General features: G+C 40.8%; 1 protein-coding gene across 4 annotated transcripts in view; it reads left to right on the top strand.

Annotated features, from left to right (window-relative positions):
• Positions 1-20,559, top strand: part of LOC127584701 (adenosine kinase-like) — a 280,100-nt gene that overhangs the window by 30,594 nt on the left and 228,947 nt on the right. For all 4 annotated transcript variants that reach the window (XM_052041589.1, XM_052041591.1, XM_052041590.1 and 1 more), the window contains exon 2: positions 2,884-2,958. In XM_052041589.1, coding sequence (XP_051897549.1) covers positions 2,884-2,958 — 75 coding nt within the window. The remainder of the gene's footprint in view (positions 1-2,883; positions 2,959-20,559) is intronic.

The raw sequence follows: 20,559 nt of genomic DNA, 5'->3' as shown, positions 1-20,559 counted from the left end.
ATAATTTAATTATAGTGTAATTCTATAAATCACTTTCAAGTTAAAAAGACTTCAAGATTATATCTAAAGCATATACGCATAGGATATCCTATGGTGTGTTCAACAGAATTCTCATTAAGATTCTGCATGGGCAATGGAATGCCTTTCCCTTGTACCCATTGAATCTCAGTCCTGCAATTTCATATATTCTCACTTTCTTAAGTCCTCTTTTCTTTTTTTTCTTTCCTTTCTTACCTCTTGCATTTTTCTAATTGCTAATTACTTTTTTCTTTCCCCTTCTCATCTTTCTCTACCCTCTGTCAGTCATATCTCTGTTCTGTTGCTTGCTCTCCATTGCTACGGAGTTGTGCAGCATAGAAACAGGCCTTTCAGCCCATCATGTCCATGGCAACCATTTTGCCCAGCTACACTGATCCCATTTGCCTGTATTAGGTCCGTATCCTTCTGTCTTGTGTATTTGAGTGTATGTCTAAATGCTTCTTAATCGTAGTAAATTGTATCTGATTCCACCACCACCTTTGGCAGCGAGTTCCGGATATCAACCAGTCTGTGTGGAAAAACAAGCACTCAAATTCCCTTTAAAACTCCTTCCTCTCACCTTAAGCCTATGTCCTTTTTTTTTTGAAGCCCCTATGATGGGAAAAAGATTCTGACGATCTACCTTTGATAATTTTATGTACCCATATCAGGTCACCATTCCATCTGCTTCAGTCCAGGGGAAAACAAATCCATCCTATCCAATCTCCCCATAACTTAGGTCCTCCAATCCAGGCAACATTCTAGTGAAGCTCCTCTGTACTCCAGCGCAATCACATACTTCCCACAGAGTGGTGGTCAAAACTGTATATGATACTCCAAGTTCTCTCCCTATGTCTCAAACTCCTGCTTTCTCTTGTTTACTTTTTCTCCTTTTGTGTGTTAATTACCCAGGCAAGTGGAGGTTATTCATTTTGCTCCTTTTTAATTAGAGGAGGGATGCTGGGGCCTTGGACACCCACAAGCTGTAAAAATTAAAGTTTGAGCTTTGAGTTTTCTCTTGGACTAAATGTTTATTAATAGGATGGAAAACCCTACTTTGAATATTGTTTATGGAGTAATTTGCCTTCCCCTGAGGACAGAATAATTCAAAGCATACCATGTTTTGATAATGAACACTGGAACACCAGGCTATATTGTGTGTCTAAATCTCTTGTGGGCTTTGACAAAGGCAATGGTAACTGAGGCGTGCTAAGGCAGTAAACTGCCATGTATGGAGGGTCTATTTCTAATTTTTTTTCTAACAGTACTGAATAATTTGTACATGTGTGTGTTCTGATATTGCTACTATATTCTGTTTTTGAGAAGCTGCATGGTTTTGCTAAGTTCTCTAAATTGCTTGGTTAATTGAATTGTGATGAATACATCTTGATGCAACTTTTGGGTTATTTTTGGATTGGAGCTGTGCAATCCACCCTTTATTATCGGAGTGCATATCTAAGTTTGAGGTAAAATGTTTTCAATTTGTTTGCTAAGTTCATTATTTCCATTATGCCTGTATGTCAGCAAGTTCCACCAGTTACTTCTTTGCAAAATGCAAACCATAATAAATGGTCATGGTTCAGGATCCACTGAAGGCAGATGGTTTAATTTTTAAGTCTTTGTAAAGAAAATGGAATAATTCTTTATTGGATTTCAAGATTCAATAATGGTCAAAGAAGGATTCCAGTAATGGTCAGAGAAAGATCTTGTGCAAGGATGATGTAGAGAATCTGTTGTGGATGTGTTGTTCAAGGGAGTTCCCAAGAACTTCAATGTAGCTGATTTATAATAAAAAATAATTTCTGTTTGAGAACTCCTTTTGACTCAGTTGTTTTGTTTGTAATATGCAGTTTATTGCTGGGATCTACATACAATAGGTTTTATTTTTGTTCAAATTTGTTTGAATTTTGCCAGAGGAAGTGCTAGAGGTGGGTACAGTTATGACTTTTAAAATACCTTTGGACAGATGCATGGATAGATAAGGTTTAGAGGGATATGGGCCAAAGGCAGGCAATTGGGATTAGCTCAGTTAGGCAACTTGGTTGGCATGGATGAAACGGGCTGTAGGCACAGTCATGTTGTATGACTATGACTCTATTTCATTTTGATACAAGGTTCCCTGATGAGAATATCAAATTGCTTTTCTTTGTACTATGAATCTATGGCCCAAGTGAGATGGATCCTCACCAACTAGTTCAGTTATAAGATGTGATAATGGTGGAATACAGATAGTTTTAATATGATTTGACATACTGAAATTGCATTGAACATATAATTTTAAATATTTTGAATCATAAGATGGTAACACTGATAACCAGAGTAAAATCGTAATTATTGTGAAATTATTAGCTGTTTTTAAAAAAAGATTCTTTTCTGGAGCTAGTTTCCAGTACTTTTCAAGGAAGGAACATGGAAGAATGATTTAATTATAGTTGCGCTACTGTTTACATCTGCTCATGGTAGTTAAGTTGTGAAAAATTTGAAAATGTGTGCATTTGTTAGTATGTGATGACCAATTACACCTAGAGATCAGCAAGCACAGAACTCCATTTTGCAACTGCTGAACAAATATTGTAAACAGCAGTTGCTGCTTTGCCTAAAATGTTCAGAATAATTACTGTAACACTGCACTGGGTTCAGTACTATTTTTCACTTGGCGAATGTGGATGATGCATCGAGCTGAGAAAGCTGAGTGCAGTAAGGTTTTCCAGTTACACATTTTGTACTTTTTACAAAAAATAGGGTATGAATTCTAGCACCTGATGAAGTTTTCTACTCTGACACATAGGAAAACCTGCAAGCATCTCTTTCAAGTTATAGTGTACTCTGACAGTGAATTAATGTAGCCTTGTGTTTTGTTTTTAGACAAAATGTACTTTTTGGGATGGGAAACCCTCTTCTTGACATATGTGCTGTCGTGGACAAGGATTTTCTTGACAAGTAAGTTGTTACAATACCTTGAATCTAGAAGTCTCTTGTAAGTTTTGTAAAAATTATGTCATGCAGAAGTGTGAACTTGATGCTGAATAGTGTATGTTGTGGAACTTAGAGCACTTGGGTTCCTGTGAAAAGAACTGAATGTATGTCATACTAAACCAACTTCAGTTGATTCTAAATAAATGTTTCTACTATGTGTACAGACTCTAATATGACGGGTGTGAAAATGAGCTGCGAAGTTTACTAAATTGTTGTAAAGCTTTTCCTTGAATGACTAATGAACTCTTGTGAGATGTTTTCGAAGTGTGTGTTCCAATTGCATTTCTGTTTTAAGAACATTTCACATAATCATGATAACCATATTTGGTGAAGCAGTGAAAACTTTTGAAGTTGAGAGAACCCTATAACTAAAACTGGTTGAAGCTGATATCTATAAGCATCTGCTTTGCAGCAACTTCAGAATATTTGCATTACTAAGATAACTGTTAAGTCTCTTGAGCACTTTGCCAAGTTTCAGTTGCTTTAAGTATTTTAAAATGGTTCCACCAAAGGGGAGGTAACAATGAGATATTCAATGAAAAAGGTATTTTGACAGAGATTTTTGCTTGAGTGGAGACTTTTTAAGACCAGTTTTGTATTCATATTTCTGTAGCACTCACATGTACATGTGTGCTTAGGGATAAAATATGGTAAATTATGACATTTAACATGGTTCCCATAAATTTTAAACCATTCTCTTAACTAAAGTATCTGCAGGATTTGGTCTCGGCTTCCCATCAATGTAGTTGATGTTAATTGTGAAAACAGTGTAGATGAAATGGCAATAGTTAAAAGAAAAAAGCAAAATAGTGAAAAGATTAGTTTGGATCATTGTTTTGACTCTGGGATGAATTTTGTCAGTGCAAGTGCTAAATTTCCTGGGGTACATCAGACTTCTGTACTTGCATTCAGAATTTCCTCTCCAAGTGCTTTACAATACAAATGCCTTAAAAATACAAATTCCTTAAAGACCTGACCTTGGCTGAAATTTAGCTTATAGCCTTAAATGGGTAAGTATGTATTGAACTGCTTGAAACAGCACACTTAATACACTATTATTGTCACCTATCATTTGACTCCTGCAGAGTTAGTGCAGTCATAAAAGTAAAATATTCACTAAGTCAAACAGCATCTATGGAGAGAGGAAAAACAGTGTATCTTCTGATGAAATATCATTGACCTAACTTCCATCAATTCTGATGAAAGGTCATTGACCTGAAATGATTCTGGATTTCTAGTATTTTCTGTTTGCAGATGCTGAAAATATGAAATGCAGTATTTTGCTTTTAGAAATGGTTGGTGCTGTTGGTCCAAGATAAAGGACATATTTGCTGAATGTGAATGCTTAAAGTGGTAGGTATTGTACTATTAAACAGTAAAGAAAAGCAGTGAGAAGCAAAAGGCTAGGAGTGAAGCACAAGAGAAGAGCAAGGAAGTTTTTAATTTTGGATGAACAGAGGAAACTTCAACAGAAAATAACTTCATTAAGATGGGATTGCCATCTTAGCTGAAACATTGCATATTATATGATTCAAAGTTTGTCTTTCAGTATATTCTGAGCAATACCTCGGGAGAGATTTTTTTTATGTGCAATGTAGGATTTTAATACAGAATAGTTCTCGTGCTTCATTTTAATGTGTCTCTGGAAGAAAAATCATCCCAACATGGGGACAAGGAGGAGGATATAGGAAATTGAAGGTTACAGAGAATATAGTTGGTGCAAAATTTGAAGTTTGAATATTGAAATATGCAGCTTTAACTCAGAATAAACAAGTTGATGAGTTTTATTTGAGGTGTTCAGTTTGCTATTTCTGCCCTGACGTCTCTGTGTGATTTCAGAAAGACCAACGAGCACTCAAGAACACAGGAACAGAGAGCAGTAGTAGGTCCCTCATGCCCTCTCTACCATTCTACCCCAGGCGTTAGCTCCTCTTCTGTACCATATCCCTATGGCCCTCAATTCCCTGATCTTTTAAAAAATTTATCTACCTCCACTTTAACTACTACTAATGGTCCAACATTCAGACTCTTTTGCTGGTGTAGTGAATTCCAGAGGTTCACTACCTTCTGCAAGAAGAAATTTCTATATGCCTCAGTTTTAAATGACTGCCCCCAATCTTGTAATTGTCCCCTTATTCAAGACTTTCCCACTAGTGAAAGCACCTTGACATGAACTCTATCTTGCCTCCTTAGGATCTCGTATGTTTAAATAAGATCACCACTAATTTGTCTCAACTCCAATACAGACCAACCTGGTTAGTGTCTCTTGACAGGACAATCCTCTCATCTTGGGAATTAGTCTAATGAATCTCCTTTGTATTGCCTCCAGTGCTACTATATTCTTTCCTAGGTAAGGGGACCAAAACTGTGCTCAATATCTCAGTTGTGACTGCACAAATATCCAATACAATTGTAACAAAACTTCCCTATTTCTAAACTACAATCCCTTTTCAATAAAGACCAATATGCCATTTTCCCTCTTTACAACTTGCTTCACCCGCCTGCTAACTTTATCTGATTCATGCACAAGAACACCCAAACCGCCTATACTTCATTTGTTTGCAGTCTTGTTCCATTAAGATAATAGTTTCCCTTTTGATTCCTCTACCAAGTGCACGCTCTCAGACTTTCCCACATTAAACTCAGTTTGCCGAGTTTTTGCTCGCTTTGTCTATGTATATCCATTGCATAGTCACAATACCTTCATCACAACTTGCCCTTCTTCTGTGTCATTGATACAGTGGGAAAATAAAATGTTGCAATAGACTATCCAAAATTGGGATTTGACTATTTGTGCATGTAAACATTGAAATATGCTAATATTTCCTGTTCTAGCGGTTAGCATAACGCTATTACAGCGCCAGCTACCTGGGTTCAATTCCGGCCGCTGTCTGTAAGGAGTTCGTACGTTCTCCTTGTGTCTGCCTGGGTTGCCTCCAGGTCCTCCGGTTTCCTCCCACATTCCAAAGATGTACGGATTAGGAAGTTGTGGGCATACTATGCTGGCGCTGGAAGCGTGGAAACACTTGCGGGCTGCCCCCAGAACACTCTACGCAAAAGATGCATTTCGCTGTGTGTTTTGATGTACATGTGACTAATAAAGATATCTTAATTTCTATAGATTTTGCTAAAATAGGCCATAAGAAGATATTAAATATTAAGATATTTATTCAGATCTTTTGAATTTGCACCTAATTTTCCTGGCTTTTGTTTTAATTATAAATTGTAGTTGATCTCTGCAAGATGCATGCATTTTCTGTTTATTTGAGAAAATCTGATTATTGCTGTATGTTGGGGGGGGTAGGCGGGCGTGGATTTGGGAACATGAAGAAGTCTGTTATTGTGGAACAAGCTGTGCAACATCAGTAAACAGTAACATCTTGTTAATGGAACTGGATATGGTTCTAACTACAGGCACATGAGCTACAGCATCTGGGGAATAATTGCAACAAATACCAGAGATTTAATTTGCTAGCATCTACAAATACTCTTGCTACTTTCATGTTTTAAAATCTTTTAAATGTGAAGCATGATTCATCCATTAGCAGTGTGTTTTTTTATTTGAGTTGGGCTAGCCATGGAAGTCTTAGTCATTTCCTTGTACCCTCTTTTATTCCAAACCTATTTTTGGCAGAATGAAATGAGATGTTTCTTATTTAGAAAATTGTTTTGTTTTCATAGTTTTAAACTTGTAGGCAAAGATTACCTCTTAAGGGAGGCGTTAGAAATGTTAGCTGGAAAAAGTTACATTGAATAATAAAGCTTCTAGAATCCAGCTTGCAATATAATAAAACCTCTAGGATAGTTTTGCATTATCTTTTGTTCTATCTTTTTCTTTTTTTCCTCTACCCTCTGTTTTCTCTGTCCTCAATAACTCCTCTACTCTATTCACTTCAGTCTTGTTCCTCTCCTGATAGTATTTTTGTGTTTCCTTCACAATGTCCTTTATCTATTTATATTTCTTCTGCTTTTCCTTCAGCTTTCACCCTTCCCCACCCCAACCCTCCACTTTATATTTACTTCCCTGTTCTTCCCACTCCAATTTCTGTCCATTTCTTTAGAAACTTCTACTGTGCACACACAGTATTCTACAGAGAGCCATCATGATTGCCCCTTTTGAACATTGAATCTTTGACATTTTGGTTTAATATCTGAAAAATGGCATCTGCTTCATTACGGCACTGAAACACTTTCGAGATTTTTAAGATTCTACATAACAATTCTTTGTAATTTGGATAAAATTTTTAATTTTGTTTTGATGTGGGCTGCTTGCATTCTGAGGACTGAACTGTAACATAACGGATAAGTACAAATGGTTTGCTGTGTGCATTATCTTTTAATGGGACATTTGGCTGCAGGCTAAAATGCTGCTGCTGAGCTGTAACGTCATGTAGCTGAAGCTGCTGTTTTTGGAGGGATTTTTTTTATTCCTTCGTATTTGTGAATGGGCATTCTTTGCCTGCATTTGAGTACTTTTCCATTTATTCAAGCCTGAATATCTTCACCTTCCTTTAGGAATGTTTTAGGAACAGCTTCTTCCCCTCCGCCATCAGACTTCTGAACGGTCCATGAACCCAAGAACACTACCTCATTATTCCTCTTTTGCACTATTTGTTTATTTGGTAACATAGTAATTTTTATGTTTTGCATTGTACTGATGCCACAAAACAACAAATTTCACAACATAGGTCAGCGATAATAAACCTGATTCTTAAGCGAGGTTTATGGATTTGCAAGACTTGACTGGCTAACATAAAACAATTAAAAATGATGTCATTGCTAGTGAGTTGGTGCCAATAGTGTCACTTACTGTCTTTGGGTCAGTGTATGTACCACAAGTCAAAAAGGTATATGGAAAAAGCATATTTGCTTAATATACTTCAAAACAAATTGTGTAGATGGATTCAGGACAGTGAAAGGCAAACTTATGGCTGTTGTTAGGAAATTCTTCACAGTGAAATTAAGACCAAAGAATAGATTTGCATATTAAACCAATTTGGGTTATTTTGGGCTGAGTAAACTATGGTGGGTCAAATGGCTTCCCTCATCTTTAACTATGCAATGATTAGAGTTTTTGGAGGAATAAAACACTGTTGAGAAGGGTTTTTAAGTGCCATCATCTAGGATTTAAAATTTTACTTTTGGTAATTTTTTTTATTGTTTGTTAGGGAATAAAAAAATCTAGAAAATGTTGAGAATACTTAGCAGACCAAGCATAATTTATCAGGGGAGAAACTGCATTAATTGTTCATGTTGATGAACTTGCATAATTTAAAACAAAGTCAAAACAGCAAGGTAAAGCAAGATGGGAAAGAACAAAAATGCAGGTCTGTGATAAGGAGGAAAGCAAGGGATATTAAATTGAAGAAAGAATGAAAGTTCAAGGTCAAAGAGGATGGTAATGTGATAAGAAAGAAGATATCCAGAAGTCTGTAATATGCAAAATAAAAAGATGGGATTATGGTTCCCTGAACTTCATTTGAGCTTCATTGGAATTGTGCAGGATATAGGGAAGGTGGGCTTGCTGTCCTATTCCCTGAAATGGTGGTAGAGAAATCAAGAAAGAGAAGGAAGAATCCAAGATGGACCCTGTAAAGGTGAGAGCAGTGTTTACACTTTGGGTGAGTCCAGAAATAGCACCATGTGAGTACATTGGTGAAGGCTGATAGTGAGGCAGTTCAGTGAAGAAGCCAGTGGTCTAAGGTGGAGATGGAAATGTAAAGAGATTTTGTCCACTTTTTGTCCACTTTGCTATTTATTGTATTTTTGTTGTTTTTAAAAAAGTTTCAGATTGGAAAGAGATGGAGATTAAGCATCAGTTGAAGTTGTGAAATGGTTATTAGCGGAATTTCAAGTTGATCCCAATGACCGGACTTTTCAATGATAATGTGTATGCTCTGCTTGGTATATTTTTATTAATAGTCATAAGTGCATGAATATTACCTTTTACTGAATATGAAAGTAACATATTGAAAATTAGTTTTTAAGAAAAGGATTCGATAAGGTCCCTCATGGTAAACTAATCCAGAAGATTAAGATGCATGGGATTCATGTTTGGATTCAGAATTTACTTGCCCACAGAGGGTAGTGGTTAATGGGTCTTACTCTGGCTTGGGGTCTGTGACTAGTGGTGTTCCGCAGAGATCTGTACTGGGACCTCTGCTGTTGATGATATGTATAAATGACTTGGATGAAAATGTGGATGGGTAGGTTTGTAAGTTTGCAGATGACACAAAGATTGGTGTTGTGGATAGTGTAGAAGGCTGCTAAAGGATGCACTGGGATATAGATCAGTTGCACATATGGGTGGAGAAATGGCAAATGGAGTTTAGTCCTGGCAAGTATGAGGTGTTGCACAGGGAAAGTACCCTTAACAGCAGGACCTTGAACAGCATTGATGTACAATGGGGTCAGGGTCCAAGTCCATAGTACCCTCAAAGTGGCTGCATAAATTGATAGGGTGGTAAAGAAGGCTTATGGCATGCTTGCCTTTATTACTCAAGGCACTGAGTTCAAGAGTCAGGAGGTTATGTTGCTGCTTTATAAAACTTCGGTTAGGCTGCATCAGGAGTATTGCATTCATTTCTGGTCACGCCATTATAGGAAGGATGTGGAGGCTTTGGAGAGGGTGCAGAGGACGTTTGCCAGGAAGTTATCTGAATTAGCGGGCATGAGCTATAAGGAGAGGTTGAATACATGGGTTGTTTACTCCAGAGCAGTGAAGGCTGAGGGGAGACCTGGTAAAAGTTTATAAAATTATGAGAGGCATAGAGAGCAGGTATCTTTTTTTGCAGGGTCAAAATGTCTAATATTAGAGGGCGTGCATTTAAGGTGGGTGGGGAGGGAGTTCAAAGTAGGTGTGTGAGGCAAGTTTTTTTTTTCTTGCACAGAAAGTGATGGGTGCCTGGAATGTGCTGCCAGGCTGGTGGTGGACAGATAAGATGGAGGCATATAAGAGGTTCCTGGGCATCTGAATGTGCAGAGGGATATAGGCAGTTGTCATGGACTGAATTAGTTTGGCAAAGGGCCTGTTCCTGTGCTGTACTATTTTATGGTCTAAGAAGGAAATGTGTAAATTGGAAGGTGACTATATATTACAATATGTAGACCTTGGTGTCAATTGATATTTTTGTGTAGTTTTATTTTATTAATGATCACTTCAAATCCAACATATGTCACTTTTTAAGAGGTCAAACCAAAATCTTGCTAAGTTATCCTTGTAGCTGTGCCACTTCACTCTGTATTGTTCTTGTTTTTACCTGTACTACCTCAATGCACTCTGTACTAACTCAGTGTAACTGCACTGTGTAATGAATTGACCTGTATGATTGGTATGCAAGACTAGTTTTTCCACTGTGTCTCGGTACAAGTGACAATAATAAACCAATACTTGCCAAAGTAGAGTATATTGCCATATGCACAAGTACATGTATGCACAGGTGCAATGAAAAACTTACTTGCAGCAGCATCACAGGCACATAGCATCAGATAAGCAGCATTCACAAGAAAAACATAAATTAAGCATAAATGATGCACTTTTTTTTCTTACAAGAAAGAACACAATTGGAACAAAAAAAAGGTCCATTGTAATGCAAAGTGATTAAAGTGGTCGTAGTATTGCTATACTGAGGTAGTGTGAACATAGAACACTACAGCACGGTACAGGCCCTTTGGCCCACAATGTTGTGCCAACATTTTATCCTGCTCTAAGATCTATCTAACCCTTCCGTCCCACGTAGTCCCCTATTTTGCCATCATTCATGTGTCTATCTAAGAGTCTCTTAAATGTCCCTAATGTATCTGCCCCCACAACCTCTACAGGCAGTGCGTTCCTCGTACCCACCACTCTCTGTGTATTTAAAAAAAACTTACCCCTGTCATCCCCCTTATACCTTCCTCCAATCACCTTAAGATTATGCACCCTCGTGTTAGCCATTGACGCACTGGGAAGAAGTCTCTGACTGGTCACTTGATCTATGCCTCTTATCATCTTGTACACCTCTATCAAGTTCCCTCTCATCCTCCTCCAAAGAGAAAAGCCCTAGCTTGCTCAACCTGTCCTCATAAAACATGCTCTCCAATCCAGGCAACATCCTGGTAAATCTCCTCTGCACCCTCTCTAAAGCTTCCACATCCTTTCTATAATGAGGCAACCAGAACTGAACACAATACTCCAAGAGTGGTCTGACCGGAGTTCTATAGAGCTGCAACATCACCTCACAGCTATTAAACTTAATACCCTGACTAATGAAGGCCAACACTCCATACGCCTTCTTAACAAGCCTATCAACCTGCGTGGCAACCTTGAGGGATCTATGGACATGAACCCCAAGATCTCCACATTGCTAAGAGTCAATGTGTTTCTCCACATTGCTAAGAGTCTTGCCATTAACCTTGTATTCTGCCTTCGAATTTGATCTCCCGAAGTGCATCACTTCACACTTACCTGGGTTGAACTGCATCTGCCACGTTTCAGCCCAGGTCTGCGTTCTATTAATATCCTATTGTAATCTACAGCAACCTTCTACACTATCCACAACACCACCAACCTTTGTATCATCAGCAAACTTACTAACCCACCCTTCCACATCCTCATCCAAGTCATTGATAAAAATCACAAAGAGCAGGGGTCCCAAGAACAGATCCCTGTGGAACACCACTGGTCACTGACCTCCAGGCAGAATACGCTTCATCTACCATCACCCTCTGTCAGCTAAGGGCAAGCCAGTTCTGAATCTACACAGCCAAGTTTCCCTGGATCCCATGCCTCCTAGCTTTCTGAATAAGCCTTCCGTGAGGAACCTTATCAAACGCCTTACTAAAATCCATGTACACCACATCCACTGCTATACCTTCATCAGTGTGCTTTGTCACATCCTCAAAGAATTCAATCAGGCTCGTGAGGCACGACCTGCCCCTCAAAACTATGCTGACTGTCCCTAATCAGCCTATGCTTCTCAAATGTCCACCTGTCTCTAAGAATGTTCTCCAGTAATTTGGCCACCACTGAAGTAAGACTCACTGGCCTGTATTTCCCAGGGTTATCCCTACTCCCTTTTCTAAACAAAGGAACGATATTTGCCACCCTCCAATCATCTGGCACTCCTCCTGTGGCCAGTGAGGACGCAACGATCGTTGCCAAAGGCGCAGCAATCTCTTCCCTCGCTTCCTGTAATAACCTTGGATATATCCCGTCCCGTCTGGTCCGGTGACTTATCTATCCTGATGTTTTGAGGGGGATGACCTACAGGGATCAAGCGGCAGTAGCCAGGTCTCTGTCACTGGGACTGGTCCTGTTGCTCAGAAGGGAAGGGAGGAGAAGAGGAGGGCAATAGTGATAGGGGACTCGATAGTCAGGGGAACAGACAGGAGGTTCTGTGCACATAAGTGAGAATCCCGAATGGTATGTTGCCTCCCAGATGCCAGTGTCCAGGATGTCTCTGATCAGGTCCACGGCATTCTTGAGCAGAAGGGAAAGCAGCCAGAAGTCGCGGTACATATTGGTACCAATGACATAAGTAGGAAGGGTGATGAGGTCCTGAAAAGTGAGTTTAGGGAGCTAGGCAGAAGGCTGAAGAACAGGATCTCGAGGGTAGCAATCTCAGGATTGCTGCCAGTGCCACATGATAGTGAAGGTAAGAATAGGAGGAGATGGCAGATGAATGTGTGGCTGAGGAGTTGGTGCAGGGGGCAAGGTTTTAGATTTTTGGATCATTGGGATCTTTTCTGGGGAAGGTGGGACCTGTACAGATTGGATGGGTTACACCTGAACTTGAGGGAGACCAATATCTTTACAGGCAGGTTTGCTAGTGTGGTTCGGGAGGGTTTAACTGGACGGATAGGTTAATGGAAGAAGTGCATGGAGTAAAGCCAGATCTAACATATAGAGAGGCTTTGAGGAAGGAGAAGCAGAGTATAGGGTATAAAAGTAGTAAGGTGGATGGGCTAAAGTGCATTTTCTTAAATGCAAGAAGTATCAGGAATAAAGGGTGATGAACTTGAGAGCTTGGATAAGTACATGGAACTATGATATTTTGGCTCTTGCAGAGACTTGGCTGTCGCCAGGGCAGGAATGGATACTGAATATTCCCAGATTTCAGTGTTTTAAAAGGGGTGGGGAGGGGGGGGAGGAAGAGGAGGAGGGGTGGCAATACTGGTCAGGGATACTATTACAGCTGCAGAAAGGGTGGATAATGTAGCAGGATCCTCTCTAGATTCAGTATGGGTGGAAGTTAGGAACGAGAAAGGAGCAGTTACTCTACTGGGAGTTTTCTATAGGCCCCCTGGTAGCAGCAAGGATACTGAGGAGCAGATCGGGAGGCAGATTTTGGAAAGGTGCAAAAATAACAGGGTTGTTATCATGGGAGACTTCAACTTCCCAAATATTGATTGGCACCTGCTTAGTACCAAAAGTTTAGATGGGGCAGATTTTGTTAAGTGTGTCCAGGACAGATTCCTGTCACAGTGAGGCCAAATTTGGAGTATTGCGTGCAGTTCTGGTCACCTAACTATAGGAAGGATATCAGTAAGATTGAAAGAGTGCAGAGGAGATTTACTAGAATGTTGCTGGGTCTTCAGGAGTTGAGTTACAGGGAAAGATTGAACAGGTTAGGACTTTATTCTTTGGAGCGCAGAAGAATGAGGGGAGATTTGATAGAGGTTTACAAAATGATGAGGGGTATAGACAGAGTTAATGCGAGTAGGCTCTTTCCACCTAGATTAGGAGAGATAAGTACGAGAGGACATGGCTTTATGGTGAAAGGGGAAAGGTTTAGGGGGAACATTAGGGGGAACTTCTTCACTCAGAGTGGTGGGAGTATGGAACGGGCTGCCATCTGATGTAGTAAATGTGGGCACACTCTTGAGTTTTAAGAATAAATTGGATAGATACATGGATGGGAGTGGTCTGGAGGGTTATGGACTGGGTGCAGGTAAATGGGACTAGCGGGATAATGTTTCGGCACAGACTAGAAGGGCCGAATGGCCTGTTTTCTGTGCTGTAGTGTTCTATGGTATGTTAACAGACCGACTAGAGGGAATGCCATATTAGATCTAGTATTAGGTAATGAACTGGGTCAGGTGACAGATCTCTCAGTCGGTGAGCATTTGAGGGACAGTAGCCACTGCTCCCTAACCTTTAGCATTGTCATGGACAAGGGTAGGAGCAAGGAGGATGGGAAGATATTTAATTGGGAGAAGGCGAATTATGAGGCTATAAGGCGAGACTTGGGAGTGTAAATTGGGGTGACATTTTTGAAGGGAAATGTACTATGGAGATATGGTCATTGTTCAGGGATCTCTTGTAGGATGTTAGGGATAAATTTGTCCCAGTTAGACAGAGAAAGGTAGAACATCTAGTTAGGAGGAAGAAGGCATCATACATAAGGTTTAGGCAGCAGGGATCAGAGAGGGCTCTTGAGGATTATAGGATAGCAAGGAATGAACTTAAGATGGGGCTGAGGAGAGCAGGAGGAAGACATGAAAAGGCCTTGGCGAGTAGGGTTAAGGAAAACTCCAAGGCATTCTTCACTTATGTGAAGAGCAGAAGGACGACGGGAGTAAAGGTAGGACCGATTAGGAATAAAGGTGGGAAGATGTGCCTGGAAGCCGTGGAAGTGGGTGAGGCCCTCAATGAATACTTCTCCAGTATTCGCCAAGGAGAGGGGCCTTGAGGATAGTGTTGGTAAGGTTAATGTTCTAGAGCATGTTGATATCAAGAGCGAGGATGTGTTGGAGCTGTTAGAAAATATTAGGACAGATAAGTCCCCGGGGCCTGACAGAATATTCCCCAGGCTGCTCCGTGAGGTGAGGGAGGAGATTGCTGAACCTTTGGCTAGGATCTTTGAATCCTCGTTGTGCACGGGAATGGTACTGGAGGATTGGAGGGTGGCAAATGTTGTCCCCTTATTCAAAAAAGGTAGTAGGGATAATCCAGGGGATTATAGGCCAGTGAGCCTTACGTCTGTGGTGGGCAAGCTGTTGGAAAGGATTCTTAGAGATAGGATCTATGGGCATTTAGCGAATCGTAGTCTGATCAGGGACAGCCAGCATGGCTTTGTGAAGGGCAGATCATGTCTCACAAGTTGATAGTGTACTTTGAGGAGGTGACCAGATAGATTGATTAGGGTAGTGCAGTAGATGTGGTCTACGTGGATTTTAGTAAGGCGTTTGACAAGGTTCCACATGGTAGGCTTCTTCAGAAGGTCAGAGGGCATGGGATCCAGGGAGGCTTGGCAGTGTGGATTCAGAATGGGCTTTCCTGTGGAAAGCAGAGGCTTGTGGTGGAGGGAGTGCATTCAGATTGGAGGGTTGTGACTGGTGGTGTCCCACAAGGATCGGTTCTGGGACCTCTGCTTTTTCTGATTTTTATTAATGACTTGGATGAGGGGGTAGAAGGCTGGGTTGGCAAGTTTGCAGACAATGCAAAGATTGGACGTATCATGGATAGTGTGGGGGATTGTCAAAGATTGCAGAGGGACATTGATAGGGTGCAGAGCTGGGCTGAGAAGTGGCAGATTGAACTCCATCTGGAGAAGTGTGAGGTGGTACACTTTGGAAGGACAAACTCCAAGGCAGAGTACAAAGTTAATGGTGGGATCCTGGGTAGTGTGGAGGAGCAGAGGGATCTGGGGGGTTCATATCCACAGATCACTGAAAGTTGCCTCACAGGTGGATAGGGTAGTTAAGAAAGCTTATGGGATATTAGCATTCGTAAGTTGTGGGATCGAGTTTAAGAGTCGTGAGGTAATGATGCAGCTCTACAAAACTCTGGTTAGACCACATTTAGAGTACTGTGTCCAGTTCTGGTTGCCTCCTTACAGGAAGGATGTGGAAGCATTGGAAAGGGTGCAGAGGAGATTTACCAGGATGCTGCCTGGTTTAGAGAATATGCATTATGAGGAGAAACTAAGGGAGCTAGGGCTTTACTCTTTGGAGAGGAGGAGGATGGAAGGAGATATGATAGAGGTGTATAAAATACTAAGAGGAATAGATAGAGTGGACAGTCAGCACCTCTTTCCCAGGGCACCAATGCTCAATACAAGAGGGCATGGCTTTAAAGTAATGGGTGGGAAGATCAAGGGAGACATCAGAGGAAGGTTTTTTACCCAGAGAGTGGTTGGGGCGTGGAATGCGCTGCCTGGGGCAGTGGTGGAGGCAGGTACATCGGTTAAATTCAAGAGATTGCTAGATAAGCATATGGAGGAATTTAGAATACAGGGATATGTGGGAGGAAGGGGTTAGATAGTCTTAGGCGAGGTTTAAAGGTCGGCACAACATTGTGGGCTGATGGGCCTGTATCGTGCTGTATTGTTGTATGATTCATTACTACTACTCCAGCAGGTCCTGTGTCAACTAGTCCAATGTTCTTTCTTGCCTCTCACCTTGCATGTCTCCAAAAAAAAACTTTTGTAATCTTTTATATTATTGGCTAGTTTACCCTTGTATTTCATCTTCTCTTCCCTTATAGCTTTTTTAGTTGTCCTAAACCTAGACTTTTACAAGCTATCCCCAAGTCCCTCCATTCTACAACACTCCCCAGGTCCCTGCCATTCACTGGGAAAGTCTTACCATCATTTGTCTTCCCAAAGTGCAACACCTCACACTTATCTGAATTAAACTCCATTTGCCATTCCTCAGCCCACTTACTCAGCTGATCAAGATCCCTCTGTACATCTTGCTACCCATCTTTACTGGCAACAACACCAGTTATTTTAGTGCCATCTGCAAACTTTCTAACCATGCCTGTACATTCTCATCCAAATCATTGATGTAGATGACAGATAGCAATGGGCCTGGCACCAACCCCTGGGGAACACCACTGGTCATGGGCCTCCAGTCAGAAAACTAATCTTCCACCATCACCACCTGCTTCCGACCATCAAGCCAATTGTGTATCCAGTTAGTTAGCTCTCCCTGGATCCCATGTGATCTAACTTTCCATAACAGCCATGAAGTGCTTTTGTAAGTCTTCAGTGGAGACTTTAAATTATTGGCTATGCGTGCGTAGCTCTGCTAGACGGGTGATATCTTTCGGGATCTATTCGAGGTATAGTCCCAACAATTGCAGTGATTTTTTTTTGGTCTGATGAGTCCAAATCACTTCTTACACTGGCATAGACAATGTCCCAATTTTTAAAAAATGCTTTACCCATCAGTGAACTTTCACTAAACCATTAATTCCTTTTCATCATTGTGTTAGTTAACTAATGCCTTGTGATATTTTGTTACCACACTTTCATTTCTATTTTTCTCAGAAAATTTCTTGGATTTTGCTGCAAAGCAGAAAGAATACAAAATTAAATGAAAATATGTACATTATACATTGAAAACTCATAGTTGCGGATATATTTTCTTAATAGCTGAATGACTGTTGTTCCTCCTGCAACGCAGTTTAGCAAAGCACTATTGTTGACGTACAATTTGCCCTTTAGCGGTTAATAATTACTGGAGCATTCAGTTCTCCACGTTGGTTTAGATGTTTTCTGGTGAATGATGATGCTGATCACAGAAGAGCATTGCACAACCAGGGTGAATGCCAGTGTAATCTATAAAAATTTTCATTAATTATTTTAGTACTTTGAGATTGGATTTTTACTAAGTTAAATATAAATTGATTTTTGCTTTAGGGATTATTTGTGATTTTTGTATTACTGTTTGGGTTTGCAACATATTAGGCTTGGTTTTGTTCTGTTAATAATGCTGAGGCTGTCAGCAGTTGCTAATTTTACTAGGCAAAACTGACAGTAACCTCTGCAGCTAAATGCAGAAGTTTGGAAGTTGCTGTCAGTGATGCAATGTTCACAGTAGGCTGCAGGCCATACACCACCTCATGCTTGTGTATTGGTTGGGCCACTGTTGGTGAGAGCCTATGATGAAGGCAGTGACTACAGTGAAGAATCTTCATAGAAGGGCAAAAGACTGTTCAAGCTCTGCTCAGCTGGACAGAAATGCTGCACTTTGTGTCTATCAACAATGCGATATTTCTGGAGCAGCACCAAAGAATGTGTCATCTACTTGGAGACATTGCAGTTCCTCTGCATATATTTCTGGAGAAATTGGATGAATTTTCTCAGCATAGTGGCATGAAGTTGCAGGTCTTTGCAATATGTGTATGTACTTGGATGGAGCATGTGTCCACCAAAATAGAACATCAAACCCAGCAAACAGACAGGTTTTGTCATCATGAATGCAACTTCAATAAGGATACATCATATACCAACCTTACTGGTTCCCCACCCTGATGAACTGCAGCCAATAGGAAGAGTGGGTGAAATGAGTGCTTTGGTCACATCATGTGTTACTTGTTCCTCTTTGCCTAAACTTTGATGCTACATAGTGTTGTTCAGAGCCAGAAACCACAACCACTCTGGAGACCCTGACTGGTGTGTAAGGAAGGGCTCCACTAGATCTGACCAGGCATCTGAAACACAGCATCAAATGTGTCAATGGTTTTCCTAGTGACATAATAATCTTTCATATGATGTTCACTGTTTTATCTTGGGCTTTGTTGGGCTCCAATTTAAGATTGTATTCTTTCTATAAATGCAGCCATTGGGTGAATCTAAGTTGTGCTTTGAGTTTGTGGAGGATCAACAGTTGTATGATGGAAGTATCTTTGCAGATGTTGGGCATCTTGGAAACATTTCCATGGGGATGTATTTTTTTGTTGAACAACAGCTGTTCCTTGATGGAGATCAAACCCTTCTAGTGTTTGACACTCTAGGGTGATCTGTAAGTGCTCTGATTGCCATGTGCAGCTGATGTCCTGTACCGGTAGGCATCAAACCAGCGCGGATCTGAGTACTTGCTACTTCTGATTCGTATCATATATGCACCCACTTGCCGACTCTGAATTTGCCAATTGACCACTCCAACATCCTGCAGCTGTTTGCAGCAGGACTGCTAAATCGCTTCAGTGCCAAGAGACCCAGGCCATTAGTAACTTTGACAGCTACTTGTAACCCTATCTGTTATGAGAAAGGTTCTTTTGGTATCTTAAAGATAAAGGTATCTGGACACAGTCTTTGTACTTTAAAAGGAGGATTTTATTCACAAAGACCGATGCAGGAACAGAATGTGAAGGAACAAATGCACACTCGCACTAGGGTGATTGCGAAACATGGGGGGAGTCGCAACAGGGGTGAAGTGCGCGCGCGCGCGCGCGCACACACACACACACAACGAACTAGTACAAACAATCAGGGAACGAACAAATACGTTGTCTGGATGCCCTGAATTGGGACAAACAATGAATCTACGCTACTGGGAATCTACTCAGGACGCTTCTTGACCCCTGTGGAAGTGCACCCTCTCACCTGTGGTCTGGACCCCAGCAGCAACCGGAAAAGAGGAAGAGAGTCCACGTGTATCATCTTTTATAGGGCTGTAGTGGGTAGAGCCCGGTCAAGTGAAACAAGCCAATGATTCAGGGTCAAGAACAAAAGTGGGTTACGAGCCAATCCTCAGGTGTACTCATTAATGGGTGGGGAGGAGCTGGACCCTTGATTGACAGTGGTGCAGCTTCCGACCTGATAGGCAATGCTATCATCCGACCATGGAGGTCGGTAGTGTTGTCACTGTCATCTGACCCCTGGCCTTTCATACTACACTACCACGTCCATTTTGATGCTTCCTGATGTAGCGTTTCAACCTGAAACATCAACAGTTCCTTTCCTCCCACAGCTGCTGCTCAACCTGCTGAACTCCTCCAGCAGATTGTTTGTTGTTCCAGATTCTGGCATCTGGAATCTCACATTTCTTCATTTTGATGCTTGTCTTTTTTCCAGCAAGGTGCAAATGTATGGCCTCCAAACAACAGGGCATGAGATACTGCAGTGATCACTTGTTGGGGAAGCACATTTTCTGCCTTCGTGCCTCCTGCAAACTGCAGCTCTGTGGTTCTGCACTTCTGTGGCACTGCAGGTTCATGGAGACCATGTGGTGCTATTCTTGCTACTGTTCATCTTGGTCTTTTTTCTTTTTGAATACTAGTCTAACAAAACATAAGTGGCATCCATACTAATCCAGCATCTGCAGAATCTCTTGTGTCTCCATACTAATCTGATAGATTTGAGTTCTGGGATGGAGATCTGAGATTTCTGCAAAGTTTAAACAGTAATTTTCAAAGTTTATAAAGTAACCTATTGGCATTAAGCTCCTGACGATAGCCAATTGAATAAGAAAGCAACTGAGGGGTTTCACTTTTTATTGATATATTTCACTGCCCAGCCTTACGTTGTTGCTCTTTCCTGACTTTGCTTTCATGAGCTAGTCCCAAGCCTGGTAAAACCTTGGACCAATCGTTAAATTTGGAAATCACACTAAATATCACTCTAAGTGAGCTATTAACAAATTGAAATTCACAACCTGTTTGCCTCTCTTGCCCTTCAGGATTTATTCATGTTCCAATTAACATGGTAGACTTAAACAATTTGGAACAGTCTTTCCATTGTCTTGTTAATTTTACCAATTATTTGAGGGAAATGTAAAGCTTTGAGCAGATCCTAGTAAGTGATTCGCCTCTGAAACTCCGAACCTTTCCACCATTTGCAGGGTCATGAGGGA

This window comes from Pristis pectinata, chromosome 30 (genome assembly GCF_009764475.1).
Source record: "Pristis pectinata isolate sPriPec2 chromosome 30, sPriPec2.1.pri, whole genome shotgun sequence".
In the NCBI taxonomy this organism is placed as follows: Eukaryota; Metazoa; Chordata; class Chondrichthyes; order Rhinopristiformes; family Pristidae; genus Pristis; species Pristis pectinata.
This window is presented reverse-complemented; position numbering and strand designations above follow the sequence as displayed.